The sequence below is a fragment of the Ambystoma mexicanum genome, chromosome 4p, assembly GCF_040938575.1.
Source record: "Ambystoma mexicanum isolate Mex_15411 chromosome 4p, UKY_AmexF1_1, whole genome shotgun sequence".
Taxonomy (NCBI): domain Eukaryota; kingdom Metazoa; phylum Chordata; class Amphibia; order Caudata; family Ambystomatidae; genus Ambystoma; species Ambystoma mexicanum.
The window spans coordinates 1061675202-1061697518 of NC_090927.1; the positions used below are offsets into that span (position 1 = coordinate 1061675202).

General features: G+C 44.0%; 1 protein-coding gene across 4 annotated transcripts in view; it reads left to right on the forward strand.

Annotated features, from left to right (window-relative positions):
- The window catches only part of FAM162B (family with sequence similarity 162 member B), a 232564-nt gene extending 211147 nt beyond the window's left edge, over positions 1 to 21417 (forward strand). For 2 of the 4 annotated variants that reach the window (XM_069606635.1, XM_069606636.1), the window contains exons 4-5: positions 6393 to 6489; positions 15564 to 15952. In XM_069606635.1, coding sequence (XP_069462736.1) covers positions 6393 to 6489; positions 15564 to 15646 — 180 coding nt within the window. In that variant the 3' untranslated portion in view covers positions 15647 to 15952. Of the gene's footprint in view, positions 1 to 6392; positions 6490 to 15563; positions 15953 to 21028 lie in introns of those variants that run through there. The other 2 variants (XM_069606638.1, XM_069606637.1) reach the window with 2 other exon arrangements.
- The last annotated feature ends 900 nt before the right edge of the window (positions 21418 to 22317 follow it).

A 22317-nucleotide genomic window follows, 5' to 3' on the forward strand; every position in this document is an offset into this window, starting at 1 on the left:
TAATGATACCCCTGAGAATCGAGCCCATTTGTAGGGACCGTATGAGGGACATGAATTTGTCAAATAATCTGTCCTCACATGCTGGTTGAGTGCGATTTTGCACAGGGGTGAATATGCCGGCTGCCTCCACAGCCCCTGCCCGTACAGGGTGTCGCTGTACCTGGACCCCGAGATTGTTGGGATAAGACGTGGACCAGGTGACGATGGTCAGTGGTACCCAGTCTGTCCTAGGAGCAAAACTTCTCCTTTGCTGTTCGGTGGGCTGGCGGGCCTCTGCACCTACCAGCGAGGCTTTCCGCCTTTGCTGCTCTGGTGTGGACGCCATTTTGTCTTGAGCCGCTGCCAGCTTGTCCGCGCCTTGGGAACGTGGACCTGTAGCCAGCGTGTTCCTGGGCTTGGCCTGTACTGGCTCTGCCCCGCCCTGCCCCTCAGGTATACACCCAGTAGGCTGTGCGCCCTTGGCCTCCCGGCCGTTAGTGCTGGCTCTGCGTGAAGGCGCCCCCTCGGGTAAAGACCCGGTCTAAGGGCGATGCCCCTTGGGACAGGTCCCAGTGATAGTAGGGCTCACAGGCCCCTCGGCTGCAGGACTGGTAGGGTCCTTGGACCCCTCGGCCGTGAGGCCAGTAGCTGCGTGAGCCTCAGTGCTCCCGTGCTGATGTGAGGCCAGACTGACCCCTCCCACCAGAGGGCTTTCTCGGGAAGCATTCGCCTCTGTGGGGTGCCTTGGAGAATAACGCACCTACCTTCTGTGTCTTCGTCCGGGCGTAGTCCTTGATGTTCTGAGGAGGAGTTCTGTTCAATAGTTCCTTCCAACGCTCTAACCAGTTCTTAAGCGGCCTGGGCGTGAGGGAGTCACACGCAGAGCATTCATCCCAGCCGTGGTCCCAACCAACGCATAGTAGACAGAGTGGGTGGGGATCTGCTGTAGGGAAGGAACCTTTGCACAAAGGGCACCTGGTAAAGCCTATCAGCGCTGACATGCGCCGGGGACAGAGCTAGGGCACTGGTGGACGGTGTTCCCAATTCTGTATGGAGAAAAGAAAAAAACAAGTTAAGATACCGGGGAAAAGCGTGTGGAATTACGAGGCTTGGCTTTGGTGGAAAAAAGGGGACGGGGCATAGGAGTCAAATATATCGCCAGTGACTAGTTGAACGATAGTGTGACAATATTATGCAGTTTAAATGATGTACATAGCCTACAAAATCAGTCTCTTAGGTCTTGTCTGTGCACTGAGAGTCATTGCCTAGTTCCCTTTGATTGCTGTCCTATGCAAAACAGTTACTGCACAATTTCACTTATTTCCACTTACAAATAGTTTGCGAGGTTTATGGACTCACCCCAATCTTAAGAGTCAATTCTAGCTATAAGGTAGCTGTATACTACAAAAACATGCATTAAAAACCACAACATTGGAAAAACAAAGAAAACCTTAGCGCACCCCAATATAAAAATATGACCACACTACCTGCTCCTGGATGCACCATTGCTCTGACCTGTAGATTCTGAAGCTGTAACCTGAAGCGCAGGTCTACCCCTTTATTTTCCCCTTGTCGAGTACAGCCCGTGGCTGCAGGGGTCTACACATTTATTTGTGTGAGGAATTTTTCCTCGTTTATCCTATAATCCGAGATGGAAAATGTGAATCTTTTTTCATTTTCGGATGATCAGTACAAGAAGTTGCTGGAGACACCAATTGTGCCGTTTGGAGATGGCCCAACAGTGGAAAAAGTAGTTGCCACTAATGAAGTTGAAAAAATGTTACAAAAAATGAAAAAGTTAACAAGGACTGACCTTCATGGCCAGTTCATGTTACAATACTTAAGGGCTGGAATTATTCCAGAGGGCCTGCAGGTAAAGAATATCCCGAGGATATTTATTGACAACCCCAAGTTCCAGAAGAACTTTAGTGGGGTTGGCAACAGGTGTTCTCGGGACTGGATAATGTTAATTATTGAAACAGCGCAGGAGGAAACTAAAAAACAAGGGATAGAGTTGGAAATATTGGAAAAGGCTTTTTTGGAAAATACCACAATCAAAGATGCGAAAAAACAACTTGAAGCCTTAGAAGAAGAAATCAGGAAATTCAAAGGTTTGAATTTAGAAAGAAAAATTAATAAGCTAAAAAAAGATATTTCAAACTATAATGAAGAAAGAACGTACCCCTATCTAAGAAAAGGTTTCTTTACTGACCCCCCAGTGAGTGGATATAACTTTCGGAGAAATAATTGTTATTAATTTCTCTAATACCTCAGGATCATCGAGTGGATCAGACCCTGCCCCAAATGTGCCACATAATCCCGGCACGAATGGGAGAGGACAAAACCAACAACAACGTTTTTTTTTCAGAGGGGGACAGTGAGGCAGGCCCAGACAGCAACAGCCCCAATATGGACAGGGAATGAGGACCAGACAATGGTACACCAATCAGTGACCCCCGAGACTGGAGATCAGATGCCCATCTTCAATCTATCTCAACATCTTCTTAGCAAACCGGATCTGGACCTTCTGTCCAAAGGGCTCTCCTATGTCCCTACAATGAGAGCTGATACCTTTAACATGGAATTGGAACACCATAGATTTTTTAGAAACATCAGGCTCAAGCATTTTTTTGAGGTATATCTTCCGGCTCATCCGTATGAAAAGGGATCCACCCGGGATAAAATACCCAACATCAGTGGTCTCAAACTGAAATCTGGCTTCACCCCACCCCCCTATACATGTCCACCCGAGATTATGGCATTCGAAAATATTGTTACACGAGAAATACTAGAGGCCATTAAGTCAAAGAACCACAAACCAGATAATTTGTCTAAAATGGAGAGACTTAGCCTCACTAGACTATGTAATGATGATTCGATTACTATAAAACCTGCAGATAAGGGAGGTGGGATTGTAATTCAAGATACATCCACTTATGAAACAGTATGTAGAGGTCTTCTGGATGATACAAAATCATATAAAAAACTGGAGAGGGACCCCACAATACGTTTACAAGAAGAGATAAGAAGTCTGATAGACCATGCTTTGGGTGAAAAATGGATTAGTGACGAGGAGGGCGTTTTTCTGAATAAAATGAAACCCAAGAGGGCAGCATTTTATACGCTCCCAAAATTCATAAAAATCCAACTCATCCTCCTGGTAGACCTATCGTTTCAGCTATTGATTCACTGCTGGAACCTTTATCTGTGTATGCAGCGTTCTTTCTTAAACCATTTGTACTAATGATGCCATCATATGTAAGAGATTCAACTCATATGATTAACATCATTAGGGGTATCACAATGGAAGAAGGTGACATCCTTGTAACAATGGATGTCGAATCATTGTATACAGCAATTCCGCAGTTGGAGTGCTTACATATTTTGGGCCTCTATCTGGACAAAAGGCCCAGACCACATTTGCCTCCCACAGAATTTATTCAAGAATGTATCAGGTTGGCCATGACTGAGAACTTTTTCCTGTTTAAAAAACAGATCTATAAACAGGAGAAAGGGGTCAGTATGGGAGCGACTTTTGCCCCAGATATCGCCAATTTGTACATGGCTGATTATGAGGATTAGTTCATACTGGGACAAGATAATGAGCTAAAAAATCATCCAACTTTGAGTACACATTTGAAAATGTGGCACCGTTACATTGACGATGTGTTTCTTGTATGGAGGGGGTCTATCGCATCACTGATGGAATTCCATGAATGGGTGAATCGCTGTGATGTGAACATAAAATTCACTATTGAACATAATGATCGTCAAGTCAGTTTTCTTGATCTTTTGATCAAAAAGAATGGGAATCAACTAATTACGACTCTGTTTAAAAAACCTACTGATAAAAATACTTTGCTGCATTTTGACAGCTTTCATCCTGCTAGTTTGCGCCAAAACCTCCCCTATGGACAGTTCCTACGGATCAAGAGAAACTGCTCAGAGAGGGATGAGTTTAAAGTACATGCAGAACAACTGAAGGAAAGGTTGACCAACAGGGGGTACCCGAGAAGATTAGTAAAGGACCAATTGAAGAGGGCAGAAAATACTAACAGAGAAATTTGTCTCATGAAACAGAGCAAAATGAAATCTGAACGCTTGGTGTGTGTTACAACTTTCAACCCAGTGAGTGGGGATGTTAAGCGAATAATAGGAAAACATTGGCATCTAGTAAAACAACTTGGATCTCTAAAAGAAAAACCCATGTTTGCATTTAAGCGCAATCAAAATCTTAGACAGCGATTAGTGCACACATACCGAGAGCCAACTAAAGAGCTTACCATCAATGATCAATGGGGATTACCACCCATTATTGGCCACTATAAATGTGGCGGTTGTGTTGCATGCCCCTTGACAGAGACAAAACGAGAGTTTCAATACGGTAAGAGAACCTGGAAGATGAACTGCCATACCAATTGTCTTACAAAAAATGTAGTTTACATCATTACCTGCCCATGTCGTTTATTGTATGTAGGCAAAACAACTCGGGAAATCCGACAGCGCATATCTGAGCATAGAAGCTGTATACGGAACAAAGTAGCAGATAAACCGTTGGTTGAGCATTTTGTAAGAATGAAACATAAAGATACAGATATGAGATGGTTTATACTACAGCATATCAAACCTAATATGAGGGGAGGCGATACTGGTAAAATATTGCATCGTATTGAACAAAAGTGGATTCATGCCCTTAATACAGTGGATAAAGGGTTAAATATATCGGTCGAATGGAACAATTTGGTCACAAACAATTGATCCAATTACAAAAAGTCCATATCTAACTTCCTTAAATATGGCAACTAGAAATGTGCTGTTGAGGAAGTTGATTGGTGTCCATCGTGTATAAAAAGGTCATGTGTCCATGCATGTTTACAATATTTTGAAGAGCTTGGCTATAAAGATACATATAAATTCACGAATCGAAAGAAATAGGTCCAATGAATTATTCTGGTAACTAAACAAAGCTCTTAGGTGATTATGTACCATAGAGAATGTAATGTGACATATTTAAGTGTTACTGCTTTATAACAGATTGTTTTTCCGTACAATCAGATTGTATAGTAATCTGTTTTCATTGTGACAATATCATTTGTTTGAAACAACAAAATATAAAAAGATATACTTATCGGTTGTTGTGAATGTTATGCCGATTAATTATTTTGTTGTAGGGACAATTATAAAACAAACCTAAGAATGATTTGAGATACTTGATTATGTATATGCAAATGGACTCAGTTCCTTGAATTAGGGAGCTCGACAATATTTGGTCTTTTTACCATTGCACATAAAATAAGTTTCCTACACGAAACGTGATGACGGTTTTTTGGTCCTTTGGTATCATTCACGGTATCATATTGGGCTCTGTTTGGGTGTAGTCCCAGTGGTAACAGGTGGTATTGCTATGGCTTCTGATATCATCATTGTTCCTTTGTAAATGTGTATCTATGTGCTCGTATAATGCTGGATATATATATTTTTTTGCGGGCTTTCATTCCTTCCTTTTAATGTTTAGAAAGACTAGTACTATGAGTACGATAGTCCTTTATTCATTCGTTTTTTTTTTCAATTGCCATTTTCGAGTGAGATACGGTAGTTGTGCTAACCCTGGGGCCATGGTCCTTTTTTAGTGTTTAGGGACGTGAGTACCTCTTAAAAGAGGTAGTCCCTCACTTATGTTTAGCATCCAGCTATTTTGAAAGGGTTTGAAGTCAGACGTGGTTACCGTGCGGGTAAGTTCAGGAATACATGTGCCATGTTGAACACACGTTCAAGCATGCGAGTCTTTTTGAATATGGGGCGAGTTATCGGAGGGTGGACAACTGACACGTGATAATTTGCGTGCCTTCAATCTTTGTTGTTGTTGTTTGGCACTCCCGTACGCTGGGGGTGTGTCACACTTGCGGGTCCCAGACCGCCGGGTTGGATATGCTCTCATGGCGAGGTGGATCTTGTGGACGAGCGTGGAGTACTGTTCTCTCTCACTGGTGTCAGTGGTGCATGGTCACTGAAAGATGAGTTGCGCGATACAATCAGCGCGTTTGAGAGTGTACCCTTATGGTAAATTTTCCATTTTCCGTGTGTTAATAATGTCAGGACTCGCATTGAGCCTTCCAATTAGTTGGTCCAACGGGGGTTCTTCCCATTTTCCATCACCTCCCGCGGGGTGTTTAACATTGTCACTTTGGGTTACTTTAAAAGAGATGGTACTCTCAGCACTGGTACATGGTTTTTTATTCCCAGATTGTTCTCTGGGTCTGGTGATACTTATTTTAAGTACGTTTTGTCGTACCGTCAGACTATCCTTATTGGAGTCTGATGGTGCATGATGCACTAACGTATAAGTCACATAATTGGTAGTGGAGTTAAAAATGGAATTTTACTCATATGCCATCTATGCTGTTTTTTGACAGAAATACAGTAAATGGGACATCAAGCGTGCAATTTCTATGCCGAAGGTCGCGGTAGAAACATCACGACTTTTGGTCTCAAGCTGTACCATGGGCACAAGTAAGTGTGGCTTCTAGTGGATGCCGATGATTGATACAATCTGGTGGTGAAATTAGATACCCCCATCTGGATAGTTGTATTGGTTCCACAGGTTCAGTAGTTGCACTGAGGCTAGTGGAGGATTAATTTTCCGATATCCTGTTCATCTTCCCTCGACTTGGAACTTGGGGGTGAGTAGGGTTCGAATGTGTCGAGATATCTGTAACACATTGTGACACTTATAGTCACCTTAAAAAACAAAATGGGATGACACTCTGTTTTTATGGTTGTTTTTAGATTGGTCACGGGCCCACCTATATTAAGAATCGGGGCGAAGAACTTTGCTTTGCCTCACGTCCTGAGGAAGGTCTCCGACCGAAACACGTGTCGACGTTTCTGTGTGACAAATACCTGACCCGAAAAATTGGTGTTAGATACACCACGACACCTAATTTTAGGGACTGGGTCTATTAGGGTACTTAGGCAATGAAGTTGTATACTTGAAACCCAATGAGAGATGAAATACCATTGGTACTGATATTGTGTGTGAATGCAAGAATGAGCTCTGTATGTGGCTATGAATGTTGATATGAAAAAGTTTTTTATGAATTTTATATTGTGGAACATGGTTTTCTTATATGCTAAATTTGGCTAATAAAATGTGAATATGCACTAAAGAGTGTCATCTCTTCTCACTGATCCAATCTTGGATATTTCTGTACTATACCTGAAGGATCAGGGCTAAAGCGCAGGTCTACCCCTTTTTTTTCCCTCACCTGAAGAATGATGCCAGTGGAGCTGTGAAGCTTCCTGGCAGTATCTCTACTTACTTCTCTAGCAGGAGGATGGCTATAGCTCTGGAATCGCTGGGGTTGGAGGGCTGGACAGGCTGCTTCTTTTGAAATTTAAGACAGCAAAGAGAATAATCTTAAAAACTCTGTCGAAGGACAGAATGTGCTGTGAAGAACACAGGGTATTATTCTTTTTACTTTACAGACAGAGAGGTGCAGGATTCTCAAGAGGAAGCAGGCAGTGACTGTCTTTCCAATATTTCTCATAGTGGCACAGCAGGGGCTGGCAGTTTGAGAGGCCAACACTGCTTTCTTGAGTTCAGAGGGGGGCTGAGGTTTACAGATGCCCTCTTCACTTGTGTTTTCCAGATGAGATCCCCCGCCCTTGGAATGACCCGCGTCACATATGATCTGCATGGGCTCCGGGTGTTTGTGAGTTGACCCTCTCTTCAGTCAGTCGTGGCACGCTAAAGATGAGGGAAAGAAGGTTCCTTAAGGAGAGGTAATTTTTTCTATGGGGTGTACAGTATATAGGCCTCCTAATGTGGCCACGAGTGCATGGAGAGACTACAGGGATGCAGGTCTCTCTTCTCCAGAGAGAGGATTTCTTTTTTAACCCGCTAGGGGACGACTAAGAGAGCCAAGGCCCAGCATGGTGAGTCCTTTTATGTAATAGCTCATTATATTGCCACACTTTCTGTGAGAACGAGCATGCCTGCAAGGATTATTATTATTATCTGGGTGAAATCCAAGACCCTGCTGAACTGCTAAATAATATAAATGTTCACTTCTTTCCAGAGACTGGGTATCTTTCTAAACAGGGGCACCTTTGGTCTTAAGATGGGCAACATTTGCAAAGCCCTCTTGCCAATGTCGGGAGGTCTGTGTCCTTTACTTTTGTTTCTGTAGCTCGGTCGCAGATGCAGATAGGTTTCAGGGCGCAGAAGGGGTGCGTTTTCCACACAGGTGGTTTTCCATCCAAAGGGTTTCTTTTTTTCCCCTGTGGCTCCGAGCATGGAAAAGGTGTTCTTTCTTTTCCAAAGCGCCTCCATGGCAGAGGGGCCCCGCCCCATTGGCCTCTTTCTGTGCCCTACACTACATAAGTACGGCAGCAGTGACAGGGCCTTAGAAGGCTCTATGGAACACCTTAGTTGGGGAGACGAGCACTTCGAATGATCCCACGGGACACCGAGCGCCGCATTAGTCTCGGGAGGATTGCTCAGGGACAACGTGATCGACTTGGAAGCAAAACGACAGGGAGCACCACAGGTTCGATCCCAGGGTCCGCGCTTAGAAACCCCTGGATGTTAAGAGCGTTATAAATAACCTAACATATCATAAATAACCTATCATATCAGTAGCAAAGCTTTGTATTAGTGCACAAAATGGGAGCAAATGAATTTAGCACCGATTTTACTGCTTAGATAATTGGGAATGGCGCAAACAGATTTAGCCCCAATTTGTATTATCTAAACATGTTTTCACAAGGACAAAAAGGAAAGAGACTGTTTTATTTGCTATGTTTGATGAGTAACATGAAAAGAAATGTAGCATATTTCCTTTTATGTTATCCTGCAAACATAGTACAAAAAACAGTATGATTTATTTTTGCCCCAGTGTAATTGTTTTTTAGATAATACCGACTGTGACAAATCCGCTTTGCTCCATTCTATATTATCAAAGCATTTGCTCCCTTTTTAGAGCTCATGTAAATGTTAGATATTCTGGCCCCTGGTGGACGATTGCCTGCTTTACTTATGAGCGCACGATTGTTACACAAAACACGTGCTACCTCCTCATATAGATGTGTGTTGCATAACTTTATCTGCTTTTTTTCTATTTGAGGCCAGACACATGGAAGCAGTGCCTGATTCCTACACTTATTAGTAATCCTTGAGGCACACAGCTTTTCTAGAGCCACAAACTGCTCTGGCGACTTTGTCCTTCTTTGATACCCGGCTTCAGGAGTTGGTTGCAATATCGGTTTTCCGGTGCAGACTTGTTTGGTTGGAAGCTGCAGAGGCTTCGTGGACACGCCTGGACCATGAGACAGTAGATTTTGGTTCCATCTTCGCTCCAAACCTTGGCACTGTTGGAGTTCAGACCGTTCCTTTGGGAAAGGAGGCCAAGCTGGATGGTTTGAAAAAAAGTCTGCAGCCAGTCATGAAGATTAAACAAAACAAGCAACGGACAGCAGTTCTTACGAAGAGGAATCCCCTCAGGTTCTTCTTCAACATTTGACAGGCTAATTTACTTATAGCAGCCAGGGGGCTGCACCAACATCACTGTCCTTGGAGTGGTGACAACTTTCCTATCACGATTGACCTCAGATAGGACACCTGTGCCCCCCTATCTGGAGACATCGTAAGTGGCCATTAAATGCATGGCCAGTCAGCTAAATCCATAGGCATTTCAGAAATGGTGGCTGTCTATGTAGGTTTTTTCTTTCAATGTAAGCAATCATTTACCACCCCAGTGAATGCAGTGTGTTCTTCACAGAATTAAGGTCTCAGTGTATTTCTTTCACAATGGAAAATGTGAACACACAAAATGCTGACATACAATACATATATATGATGCAGCACATCACAGTTGGGACCCCTAAATGTATAAGGAGTCACATACATTTAGCAACTGGAATAGCTTACAAAAAGCCACTGTCTTAGTAATACTTTTAAATGATTCCTGTGATTTATAGGTGCATAGCAGGGGTAATGGCTAAACTGTTTAAGAAATTAAGGGAGAAATGGAAGAGGAATCTGTCTGCTAGAAGAAGGAGACTGGGAACGTGCCCTGCACTCTACAAGAGAGATGGCTATACATGTGAAGTACCCCATGATTCAGTGTTAAAATTCTGTACAGTATTTATTATACACCTCAGGTGCTCCACAAAACAGGGAGGAGGGACAGTGATATTTGCCCAGAATGCAAAACGGAGGGGGGGACATAGTGCCACATGATGTGGCTGTGCCCCAAATTCAAATATATTTGAGAAAGGAATTGCGACAGTAGTGGGGGAAGAGATTGAAGCAGATCCTCTACTATGCTTGCTGGGATTATGGGGTGAAGCTGCACTGACAACTTATGACAGAACACTGATGGGCTAGGTCTCGGTCATGTGACATAAGCCCTGCCCACCTGTCAATCACTTTACACTGTTGGTGCCTTCCTGTTTTGCTGCCCTTTTCCCCTACTTAAGCATCCCTCCACCCTCTTTTCCTTTGCAGTTGGTGAGCCGTTTCAAGTGGATACAGGTCACATGCCCTAAGCCCCACCCAACGTCTTGGCCCTGCCCCTTTCTTTCTGCGCTTAACTCTTAGATCAAGGGCATCTCTTGCACAGGCATCCGAAGTGAAGAGCAGAGGAGAAAATGGCAGTTCCTGTTTGGACCTGTTCGGACTGGGAGACCCCAGGGCCAGAACCCCTGCTCAACCAACAGGTAAGCACGCCCTGACATGCACCAGACTTGACGTCAACAAAATTGGCTCCTTCAAAGTCTTCTCCTGCCACTTCCCGCTCTCACCTACAGACCACCCAAACCCAATACCGCCTTCATTGAAGACTTCACCGACCTAGTCACTACCATGTCCGTCACACATGCCAACAATATCTTCCTAGGCGACTTCAACCTCCCAGGCAACAAGGCCACCAAACCAATGAAGGAAGCTCTCCTCTGCCTTCTTGACACCCTCAGCCTCACCCAGCACACGAAAGACCGAACACATGAGAAAGGTAAAATCCTGGACCTTATCATCATCTGCCCTCCACTACAACTCTCCTCTCCCGCTTGACTGGTCTGACAACCTAGCCATGCCTTTCAACATCCTGCACTCCACCCCAGTCAAGCACTCCCAGCAGAAACCCATCAGACAAACCTTCAGGTCCTTCAAGAACTTCCCGGTAGAAGCCCTCACGGAAGACCACCCCAAACTTCATCTTAAATGCACTGAACACCTCCAACCGAACTGCGACTCTCTACTGGAAGCACTCAACACCACACTCTCAGCCTCCATCGTCTGTCACCCGCCTCTGAAACAACGCACCTGCAAACAGAAACCGTCAGCACCCTGGTACAAGCAAGAAATCAACCTCAGCAAAAGAGTCTTCAGGATACGAGAGAAACCTTGTGCCGCCCCAGGACTGCATCCGACCAGGTGCTCCTGAAGGAACTCGGAGCAATGCACTGACAACTAATCAACACAGCCAAGGCCTCCTACTATCAAAATCCCATAGCAGAAGCCAACAACAAAAGCAGAGCCCTCTTCAAAGCAGTTAAGCACTGTGTCAACCCGCTACCCGACCCTGCCATCCACACTCCATCGAAAAAATCTACTGCCATCAACCCTCTCTTCATCGACAAAATCAGCAAGATTCGCCAGCACATAGACACCAGCTGTGCATCCACAGACCAAACGCACGTCCCTCCTCGCGAAATCTCCACACCGTGGACAACATTCAAGACACTCTCGACAGAGCACCTGGTAGAAACAAAGGCCGCCCTATCGTATACAGACGTCATCCTCCCAGCATCCATTCTCAAGACCTTCCCCGCAGAAACTCTCCTTCACTACTTGGAGATCATCAACAGCTCCCTAACTCAAGGCACCTTCCCATCAACCCTAACAACAGGACAAATCCTCCCTCTACTGAAGAAACCCACTCTGGACCCTGACAACCTAGTTAACAAGCGCCCCATTACCCATCTTCCCTTCCTAGGTAAGATCATCGGGAAAGCGATAGCTGCACAACTGTAGCAACACATCGACACCAACAATCTCCTCCAAACCTACCTATCCTGGTTCAGACCCAGATGCAGCATTTAGACAACAACCATGCAGGTGGTCAACGATTATCTCAACATCCTTGACAATGGCCTCCCCTGTCTCCAGGTTCTACTCGATCTCTAAGCTGCTTTCGACACAGTAGACCAGCAGGCGCTTACAGACACCCTACATCGGCACATGGTGATCAGCAACCTTGTCCTACGCTGGTTCAAGTCCCTCCTCGCCAATCGCCAGTAGTTTCTTCAGCCGGACTCTTCTAGATAGGGATTCCACAGGTGACAGCAATGGCTTAGGGTTCCATCCTCTCTCCAGTGATCTTCAATCTATACATGGAGCTGCTGAGAGCCCTCCTAGCCGCACACAAAATCGACATCCACCAATATGCAGACGACACACAGATATACCTCAAGATCGACTCCATCAAGGACATCCATAGGCTCAAATCCTGCTACTCGCTGATCCAGGCGTGGATGTCCTGTGAATACTTGAAGCTCAACCCCTCCAAGACCGAATTCCTACTCCTCACCAACAACACCGACCACCCAGACCTACAGACCCGGGTATCAATCATGAACTCTGAGGACTTTACACCCGAGCTCACCTCCTGCGCCAAGTCCCTTGGGTTCCACATCAACAAACACCTCTCCTTCAAGACACACATAGCTAAGAAAACTCAGACAGCTTGGTATCAGCTCTCTCTCCAGCTGAAAGTCAAGCCCTTCCTCCCTCCGTCCAGCTTTGGATCCAGTGTTAAAGCACTAGTCCTATCCCACCTGGATCGGGGCAATGCACTCCTCGAAGGCCACTCGTCGCCTCCCTTGTGCCCCAGAGAAGTGTCACACGGCTGCACATCTCATCCAGGCTCTACGCAGCTACGACCACATCACCCCGGCCCTCATCGACCTTCACTGGCTCCCATGAATCAACTTCCAAGTCTTGCTGCATCATCTATAAGGCAGTCACCCTAAAGTCACCAAGCTACCTCACTGAGAAACTCAGCATCTCCAGCAGACAGCGCACCACCAGAAGCCACGACATGTGCAGACTTGAAATCTGTTGCAAAGGACCAGAAAACAAGGCTTCTTTGCCTACGCCCCAAGACAATGGAACCTCCTCCCCGTCAGCATCAGACTCGCCCCCACACTCCTACAATTCTGAAACTCAAGGCCCACCTCTTCAAGTAGTCTTTCCTCAAGACCTACGCCATCACATCGCCCCACACACAGCACCTGACTCGCTAGACGCCGCCCGCCTCTATACTCCCCACTACCTGGTACAGCTGTAGCCGTCCTCTGTGCCCCTCTGTATTCTACCCCCCCCCCGCAGTATATCTGTACGGTTGTTACCTCTGGAAAGTGCTCCGTTATGCATCTGTAGTGTTGGATACCTCTGTAAAGCGCTCTGTTCAGTATCTTTATTGTTGCATACCTCTGTAAAGCGCTCTGTTACTTCTCGAAGCTAGGTCTGCGCTCAATAAATACCATAATAATAATGATGGACCTGGCCCTTAGTGTAGCAAAGAGAAGGATAGCAAGGGTATGGTGCGTGGGGAACCCCCATCTATGATCAAGTGGTAAGCCTTTATGGACTGCAACATTGCGATGGAACAGATAGTATACAAGAATACAGGCTGCCCTAGGAAACACGAGAAAATGTGGGGTAAAATAAGACAGCGGAGGGGGGGCGAGCTATGATGAAGATTCAAAAAAGGTGACCATGTGAAGGGTAGGGGGATGAAGGGTAACTGGTGCCGGGGCAGGGGGACTCTGGCAAGGTAGGATAATGGGTTATCCTTTTCTCGCAGGTATGTATTTCATTGTGAATTTAAATGCTGTAACTGTATTAAACATGGAAAAACAATAAAACTTAACATTTAAAATATTTATTGCGATTAAGGATTTCTAAGAACTTCTGCAGAAATGTTATCCTCATGTGAGCATCCTTCTTCTCGGTGGCTATTGAATATTGTTCTGGATAATGCAATGCCCCCTTCACCCCTGAACCAATGCATACATATGATTTACAGCATATTTCTTGGAAAGTGGCTTTCTTAGTGGTCAGATCAGCCGTACGGAGGGTTAGTAAAATTAAGCGTATTTGTGTAAGGACCCGTCATGATTTTTTTACAAGGTGCCCCTTAGAACAAACCCTTCTTTTTCAAATTAGTGTCTGAATTAAACATGAATTACACCTTAGCACTAACATTCTTCCTTAACGCTCCTGATCAAAGGTCAGATCACACTTTTAATGTAAGAAAGGGCTCTGAGATACTATTTATGGATGACAGAGAGTAAAAAGAACTTTTTATTAATTACGTTAACTTTGTTAATGATGTAAAAGCGGGTTTCCCTGCAACTAAGCAGTGCATATCTAAACGGATTGTTGCAGGTATCACTTTATGCTATCAGAAACCTAATAAACCTGCAGCTCACTCAACTAACTTAAGGAAAGGCAGCAGCTGCAGCTCTCCTCAGATGTGTCAAAATGTCCGTGATTTCCATGACTGCTGTTGGGGGATCAGCCCACACGTTCGCTGCTCACTATTGTCTTAATGTGGATGCTCAGATGAGATGCGACATGTACTCTTGTATCTTAAGAAACCTGTTTGGTCAATTCTTTCTTTGCGATTCTCGCACCTCTCAATTCTTCCTTCCTATCCTGTCTGCCACTTCCGTGTTGCGGGTGCACTTCCATTCTAATCATGTTAATGAAGTCCCACGTTGAGGATAGCAAAGTGACTTACTAGTGACTCCTAGTTTGCTAGCATGGTTACCTTTAATAATTTCATAAACAGACCGCCCGTCTTTCAGAGAGGCGAGAGGAAGGAGGAAGTTGTGGAGTGTGTGAAAGAGACTCTTGCTTGTCCATTATGTCAAATTGAACAGAAGTTAACTGACACTTTGATACACCCGGGGATAGCAGGGGAGGTTGTCCGCCTTTTATGTGCTGATATTCTACGGATCTATGTGATCCCTGCGAATCTATAATGCTGAATCCGAAAATGAGGAGTTTTTTCTGAACTATTCACCGCAATTATGTGCAGAGGAAAAGGGGGTAACCCCTGCCCTCCCATAAACCCGTTATATGTTTTTTATACCCGAGTCCCCCACATAGAATTGCGGGCACACGTGCACCCCTCGCAGTGATGACATTATCCCATATTCTACTTTCATTTTTAAATGGAGGCCATGTATGCTTCCATTGTCAGTTTTAGTCAAAGGAGAATGTTAGTGCTTCATGCTTCTCTGTTGAACTTCCTCGGGGATAATTGAGACATGTAATAGTAAAAACGTAGGACAAGTAGCATTCCCAAAAAAATTATATCTGCTTAAAACGAAAAGAGTTTTCGCTGAAGGAAAGTATTCTCTGAGATCATTCAAATAGGTGGAGAATTTTATTGTTAATTAATTTAATGGAGCTATGCATGATGAAGAACTAGAAGGATTACAAGCAAGTAACTTTTCATTTCCTAATATAGAAAAAGAAAATGTTTCATGTTTTTATCATTTTACTTTTGCAGGCTGCTGCACGCCACGAGTCCCTGACATCTTTGAACCTAGCAAAGAAAGCAAAGTGGCGGCAAGAAGCTCAGGAAAAACATGATTCCGAAGAAGCTGAGGCTAAGACCAAATAACTGTATTGATACAACAGTAACTTTCTGAACTCAAACAAAAGAAAACATAGCTAGAAAAGAAAAGCTGTTCAACAAGGGAATCATTTCCACTCTTCGTGGTAGAATTACTCGAGACAGACACCACAGAAGGAAAGTACTAAGAACATGTTAATATGGACATTATTACACGTGTGCTGTCCAAATCGTCATCCTGAAATGGCTACATGCCTTCATTCGTGAGGATTATAAACATATGTAAAGTTTTAAAGGGAAAATAAATGGTTATGCTTGCTTCATCTCCTTACGATTTTAGCATTACTTATTCAAGGTGCAAGGAATAGACTTTTTAATTTTAATTGTTGTATTGTTGCTTGATTAGAAAGACAGGCCAAGATAAAGTTAAGCCTCAAAAGCCCATTGCCATGCGCAGCACTGGCAGTAATGTGCACGGCATATGAGGCATGCTTAGGGTAGGCTAGGCTGTGCACATACATTATACAGAATGTGGGCCAAAAATAAGAAAACACTCAATCACGGCTGCATTGGGACTGATACTCGTCAGGATGCAGAAGTCCTTTTTTCTAGGATTGGGGAGGAGCAGGTACACAGCAATGGCAGCAGAAAATGGTGTGGCTGATGGAATAGTGGCATAGGATAGTGACAGGATATTTGGTGTTCAGGAATATGGAGGCTTGCCCATAAAGGGTATTGTAGGTAAGGCAGGAAATGTTAAAGAAGAAACGTGGGGAGACTGGAAACCAGTGACGCCCTCTATGCAGTCTTGTCACATGACCATGCTTCCAGGCTCGCTGAAATCGTCTGTTATGCCACCTGCAGACATTGTAGAAGACCCCTGGCAAGGCCAGCATAAAGGCAGTTAGAGTATCAAGACAACCATTACCCAGGCCCTATCCAATCCACTATGGAAATAAATGACAAAATAAAGGTAGTAAAGTCCTGGGGCTAGATTTACACCCACAACAAATATAGCTACACAATGCCACACCGACATAATATAGTGGTTGAACGGAATGAAGGGAGAAGGGTCATATCTGTGTGACCCCGCATGCAGTGTATCGTGCTTGGCCCTTTAACATGCCCACTGTAACCTATTTTCTACAGAGGAGCTACATTGCTAGATAGTGATTTGGAATTTGCAACCTCTAACAACTGTAATAACCAGATGGAATAGGCAGAGAGGCCACAGAGAGCTCTAAAAAAAACGAGCAAGCGGATGGATCCAACGGGAGTGGACATTATACCAGACCTTTACCAGAGCGATCCCCATTCTGTAAGGGGTCTGAAACAGACTGAATCGGATGTAGGAGCTGGTCCAGATGGTGCTGCAAACGTTTGACCACTACCATTTCAATCACTTTAGTGATGCGAAGTAGAATAGTGTGGGGTCTGTTATTAGATTGTATAGGTGGATTGAGCAATGATATTTCAGTAAAAGTGTCACTATCCCATCTAAAGGCCAATGGTTTGAGGCCTTTATGCAAAGAATAATTCTGGTTGGTGGGACTGAAGGTACTGTGGTGGCGTTATCACTGGGCGAGCCAAAATTTGGGATTGGGAATTCTGGGGGCAAGGGGAACCACCAGTTCTAGAATGTGATCCCTGGAGGCGTTATATGGTGGGTCTCGCCCAGAAATGAGTGAGGGTTCCCCCAAAGTGCGACATTCACAGGGGAGTAGAGTTAAGTGTCAAAAATCCAAAAATCTCAAATTCGGTAAATGATTTGTAAAGATTATTGTGTACAATGGAAGGTAGCAGTTTGCCCCAGACACACTCCTCAAATCCACTCCCAGACCACATTTCCCCTTTGATGCTCTTTTGCCCACAAGCCTGCCAGTGGACCACAGACCAGAGCATGAAGCAGAGCAGGCTTCAGCAAAAAGGAGACAACAAACAAGGCATGCTCCTGAGCACAAACCAGAAGTTAGCGAGCAAGTGCAGTTGCCGTAATCATTGGCAGCTGGCACACAGGAACGCCTGGCTGCCATGATGATTCTGTCTGTCCCCATGATGGCATATAGCCAATTTGAACCCTTGGGCAGCTTAACCAACCTAATTTATTAAACAAAACACAATACCTGATTGCATTTAAGTAAAAGGCACACATGCACAGGATAAAAAGTACAAAGCCCAAGCCTATCACCAGACCCTGTCAGGAATCAGGTTGTGAAATTCTACAAAGGCTTGGAGCCTGATTCCCAGATTGTTCTCCAATGGGATTGCGCCGTTAGAAAACGGTCTTGTGAATCAGGTACCTAGTATCTTAAAAAGAAGAAAAGCAAGTGGACCCGACAATATAAAATCAGAAATGATAGAATCTCATCAGGGCTGGTGGGCTGGGATTCTAAGGTCTTTAAAGCTATCATTCAGAGAATTATACTACATACTCCCTGTGCCTATATTATTTTCCAAATATTCAAAGGCAGGGGGTGAGGAAGGCGGCTAGTACCCTTACTGCCATAGGCCAACCACCCATCTTGAACGGTTTGGGAAGATGTTTGAGTTGGATAGGCACTAGACTAGAGGACTGCGTATATACCCCCAAAGCTATTCCAAACATGCAAGTGGGCTTTCGTCCGGGCTGTTCCCCCATTGATCATTGTTTGACATTAGCAGCTCTGATAGATAAATACAACAGTGTTTGAGGGGTGAATCTTAATGAAGCTTTCTTAAATCTGGGACAAGCTTTCGTCTCAATTGATAGAAACATCCTAGGATCCAAGCTGGATGGTTTGAGGGTTCCAGGAGGACTCCTTAAGCTGATCCAGCCAGTTTATAAGAACACATGAATGGTTGTCATGTCTGGCACCACATTTAAGACAAACAGAAGAGTTGGGCATGTCGCTGGCACCATTATTATTTATATAGATGCTGACAGACTTTAAGTCCTATCTGAGAGACTCAAACTATGCTGCCCTTCCCTAAACGATATATAAAAAAAACCTTCTCAGCTTTTAACTCTGGTTAAAACTCAGAATTGGTGGTGTACTGACCTTTTTTACGATGGAGTGCAGGTGTTTTCACAATGAATTGAAGTTTTTAATGCTAAAATGTCCTCGGTAGCATTTTGTCGGGAGTGGAATCACATGAAACGATTCAGAATTGGTTTTGAAGATCAATTTTACACATCCCTAGGTGCACACTGATGTGTGTGATTTCATTGGAAGTAGCAACACATCCGTTTGCAGCACTCGCTGCTGTAGCCCCACCCAGATCGAGGAATCGGTTTATTTTTTCCAAAATTCAGTTGCAAAAAAATGCAATGATTGATTTAAATAAATTGGCTCCCACCAGACAATCACCCTCGTGGCACCATATTACTACAATCTGCGACAGGTGAGAGCTATTAAACCTGAACTTCTGTTAACTGACTGACAACAGGTTGATTTTCAAAGGATATTTTAGGTAGCAGTATTCATGGATTTGCGAGCAGATGATTGGGTAGCAGCAGACAATTTAAGCTAAAAAAAAAGTAGGTGAAGAAAAAGATTCTCTAGAATTTGAAAATTATTTAAACATGCCCGCATCAATGTAAATGTCCTTAATCTGCGATAAACACGGGATAAAAAAAAATGTGACTGAAATCGGCAGGACGGATGATTTACCACATCTTATGCTGTCTTGTTATTTTATGTTAGGTTAAAACATTTTTATAGCGCCAAAGCCCTAAGGCATCTAGGCGCTCACTCACAAGCAGAAACACGGACAGTGAGGATGGCCGATGATTAAGTAAACAGTATCATTTTCAAGAACTATCTAAATGCCAAATGATTGGTTTCTTCTCTGAGCACCAAACGTAAATTATTATATGCCTTTGACACAAGCACTGGAAAGGTACGTCCATTTCCACGTGCTCTCTTAGTCCTAGCCACTTGTAGCTCGGCAGAGGTTGATCGAAGGTTTTTGGTGGGCTGGTATATAGTATCCCTTTCCTTTAAATAGCTGGGAGCTGCCCCATAGATGCATTTATGACAAAGAGTCAGTATTTCGAAGGAGATCCTGGCTGATATAGGCAGCCAGTGCAACTCCTTTCTGGCAGAAGTAGTTGGTTCATACTGTTTCATACCGTAAACAATACGAACGTCTTGTGCTAAGAAGCCAAACTTAAGGAAAAGATCACACAAGAGAACACATTTACGTAGACTGGGAATCAGACAGCGAAGGGAAGCAATAAATGTGATCATGACTACTAATGATATATACTAATTATATTTAATTACAATGCTGCACGTTTTATCCTTAAGGCAATGTTAATGAGAGTCAGCAAGCTAGTTTCATTTTCTGTACTTTTTAAGATGTTACTGTATATATTAGGGTTGTGTGTTGTATACCTGGAGGCTATATTGTGACATTCTCCAGCATGGAGTCTGGCATGAATTCACGTGCTCATGAATATTCCCCGTCGTCAGGCTGGGAATCCTTGGTAAAGAAAAAATCAGTATCAGTTTAGTTTCTGATCTGTCTTTCTTAGTAGTAACCAGTCACTGGTCTCTGGGTCATACTGCCCCCAGCCAATGACTGCCCTCTCCCTAAACTCGCCCCTGGCAGCCATCCTCAGATTTTTACCGCACGTTCAAGTGTTGGGAGTCCTCGTGCTATAGCTCTCGAGCTTTTACTGCATTTTGCGTTTTTCCAAAGAGTTTTATCTCATTTTTTCGGTCAATCGAGCCTCAAGCTCCACCGTTTCTACTTCCGATCAACGGGGACCCGTTTTGAAATTTTCTACACCCCTCAAGGGTGAAGTTTTCATTGAGTACGCTTCTTGGAGAATTCCAGAAGTTTCTGAGGCCTACCTCGTGGACATGGCCCAGGAAAAGGGAAGCTCGACACCCGGATCCAAGCTGTTCAGGAACTGCCCTGGATGCAATTATGTGCAGAGGAAAAGGGGGTAACCCCTGCCCTCCCATAAACCCGTTATATGTTTTTTATACCCGAGTCCCCCACATAGAATTGCGGGCACACGTGCACCCCTCGCAGTGATGACATTATCCCATATTCTACTTTCATTTTTAAATGGAGGCCATGTATGCTTCCATTGTCAGTTTTAGTCAAAGGAGAATGTTAGTGCTTCATGCTTCTCTGTTGAACTTCCTCGGGGATAATTGAGACATGTAATAGTAAAAACGTAGGACAAGTAGCATTCCCAAAAAAATTATATCTGCTTAAAACGAAAAGAGTTTTCGCTGAAGGAAAGTATTCTCTGAGATCATTCAAATAGGTGGAGAATTTCATTGTTAATTAATTTAATGGAGCTATGCATGATGAAGAACTAGAAGGATTACAAGCAAGTAACTTTTCATTTCCTAATATAGAAAAAGAAAATGTTTCATGTTTTTATCATTTTACTTTTGCAGGCTGCTGCACGCCACGAGTCCCTGACATCTTTGAACCTAGCAAAGAAAGCAAAGTGGCGGCAAGAAGCTCAGGAAAAACATGATTCCGAAGAAGCTGAGGCTAAGACCAAATAACTGTATTGATACAACAGTAACTTTCTGAACTCAAACAAAAGAAAACATAGCTAGAAAAGAAAAGCTGTTCAACAAGGGAATCATTTCCACTCTTCGTGGTAGAATTACTCGAGACAGACACCACAGAAGGAAAGTACTAAGAACATGTTAATATGGACATTATTACACGTGTGCTGTCCAAATCGTCATCCTGAAATGGCTACATGCCTTCATTCGTGAGGATTATAAACATATGTAAAGTTTTAAAGGGAAAATAAATGGTTATGCTTGCTTCATCTCCTTACGATTTTAGCATTACTTATTCAAGGTGCAAGGAATAGACTTTTTAATTTTAATTGTTGTATTGTTGCTTGATTAGAAAGACAGGCCAAGATAAAGTTAAGCCTCAAAAGCCCATTGCCATGCGCAGCACTGGCAGTAATGTGCACGGCATATGAGGCATGCTTAGGGTAGGCTAGGCTGTGCACATACATTATACAGAATGTGGGCCAAAAATAAGAAAACACTCAATCACGGCTGCATTGGGACTGATACTCGTCAGGGTGCAGAAGTCCTTTTTTCTAGGATTGGGGAGGAGCAGGTACACAGCAATGGCAGCAGAAAATGGTGTGGCTGATGGAATAGTGGCATAGGATAGTGACAGGATATTTGGTGTTCAGGAATATGGAGGCTTGCCCATAAAGGGTATTGTAGGTAAGGCAGGAAATGTTAAAGAAGAAACGTGGGGAGACTGGAAACCAGTGACGCCCTCTATGCAGTCTTGTCACATGACCATGCTTCCAGGCTCGCTGAAATCGTCTGTTATGCCACCTGCAGACATTGTAGAAGACCCCTGGCAAGCCCAGCATAAAGGCAGTTAGAGTATCAAGACAACCATTACCCAGGCCCTATCCAATCCACTATGGAAATAAATGACAAAATAAAGGTAGTTAAGTCCTGGGGCTAGATTTACACCCACAACAAATATAGCTACACAATGCCACACCGACATAATATAGTGGTTGAACGGAATGAAGGGAGAAGGGTCATATCTGTGTGACCCCACATGCAGTGTATCGTGCTTGGCCCTTTGGCATGCCCACTGTAACCTATTTTCTACAGAGGAGCTACATTGCTAGATAGTGATTTGGAATTTGCAACCTCTGACAACTGTAATAACCAGATGGAATAGGCAG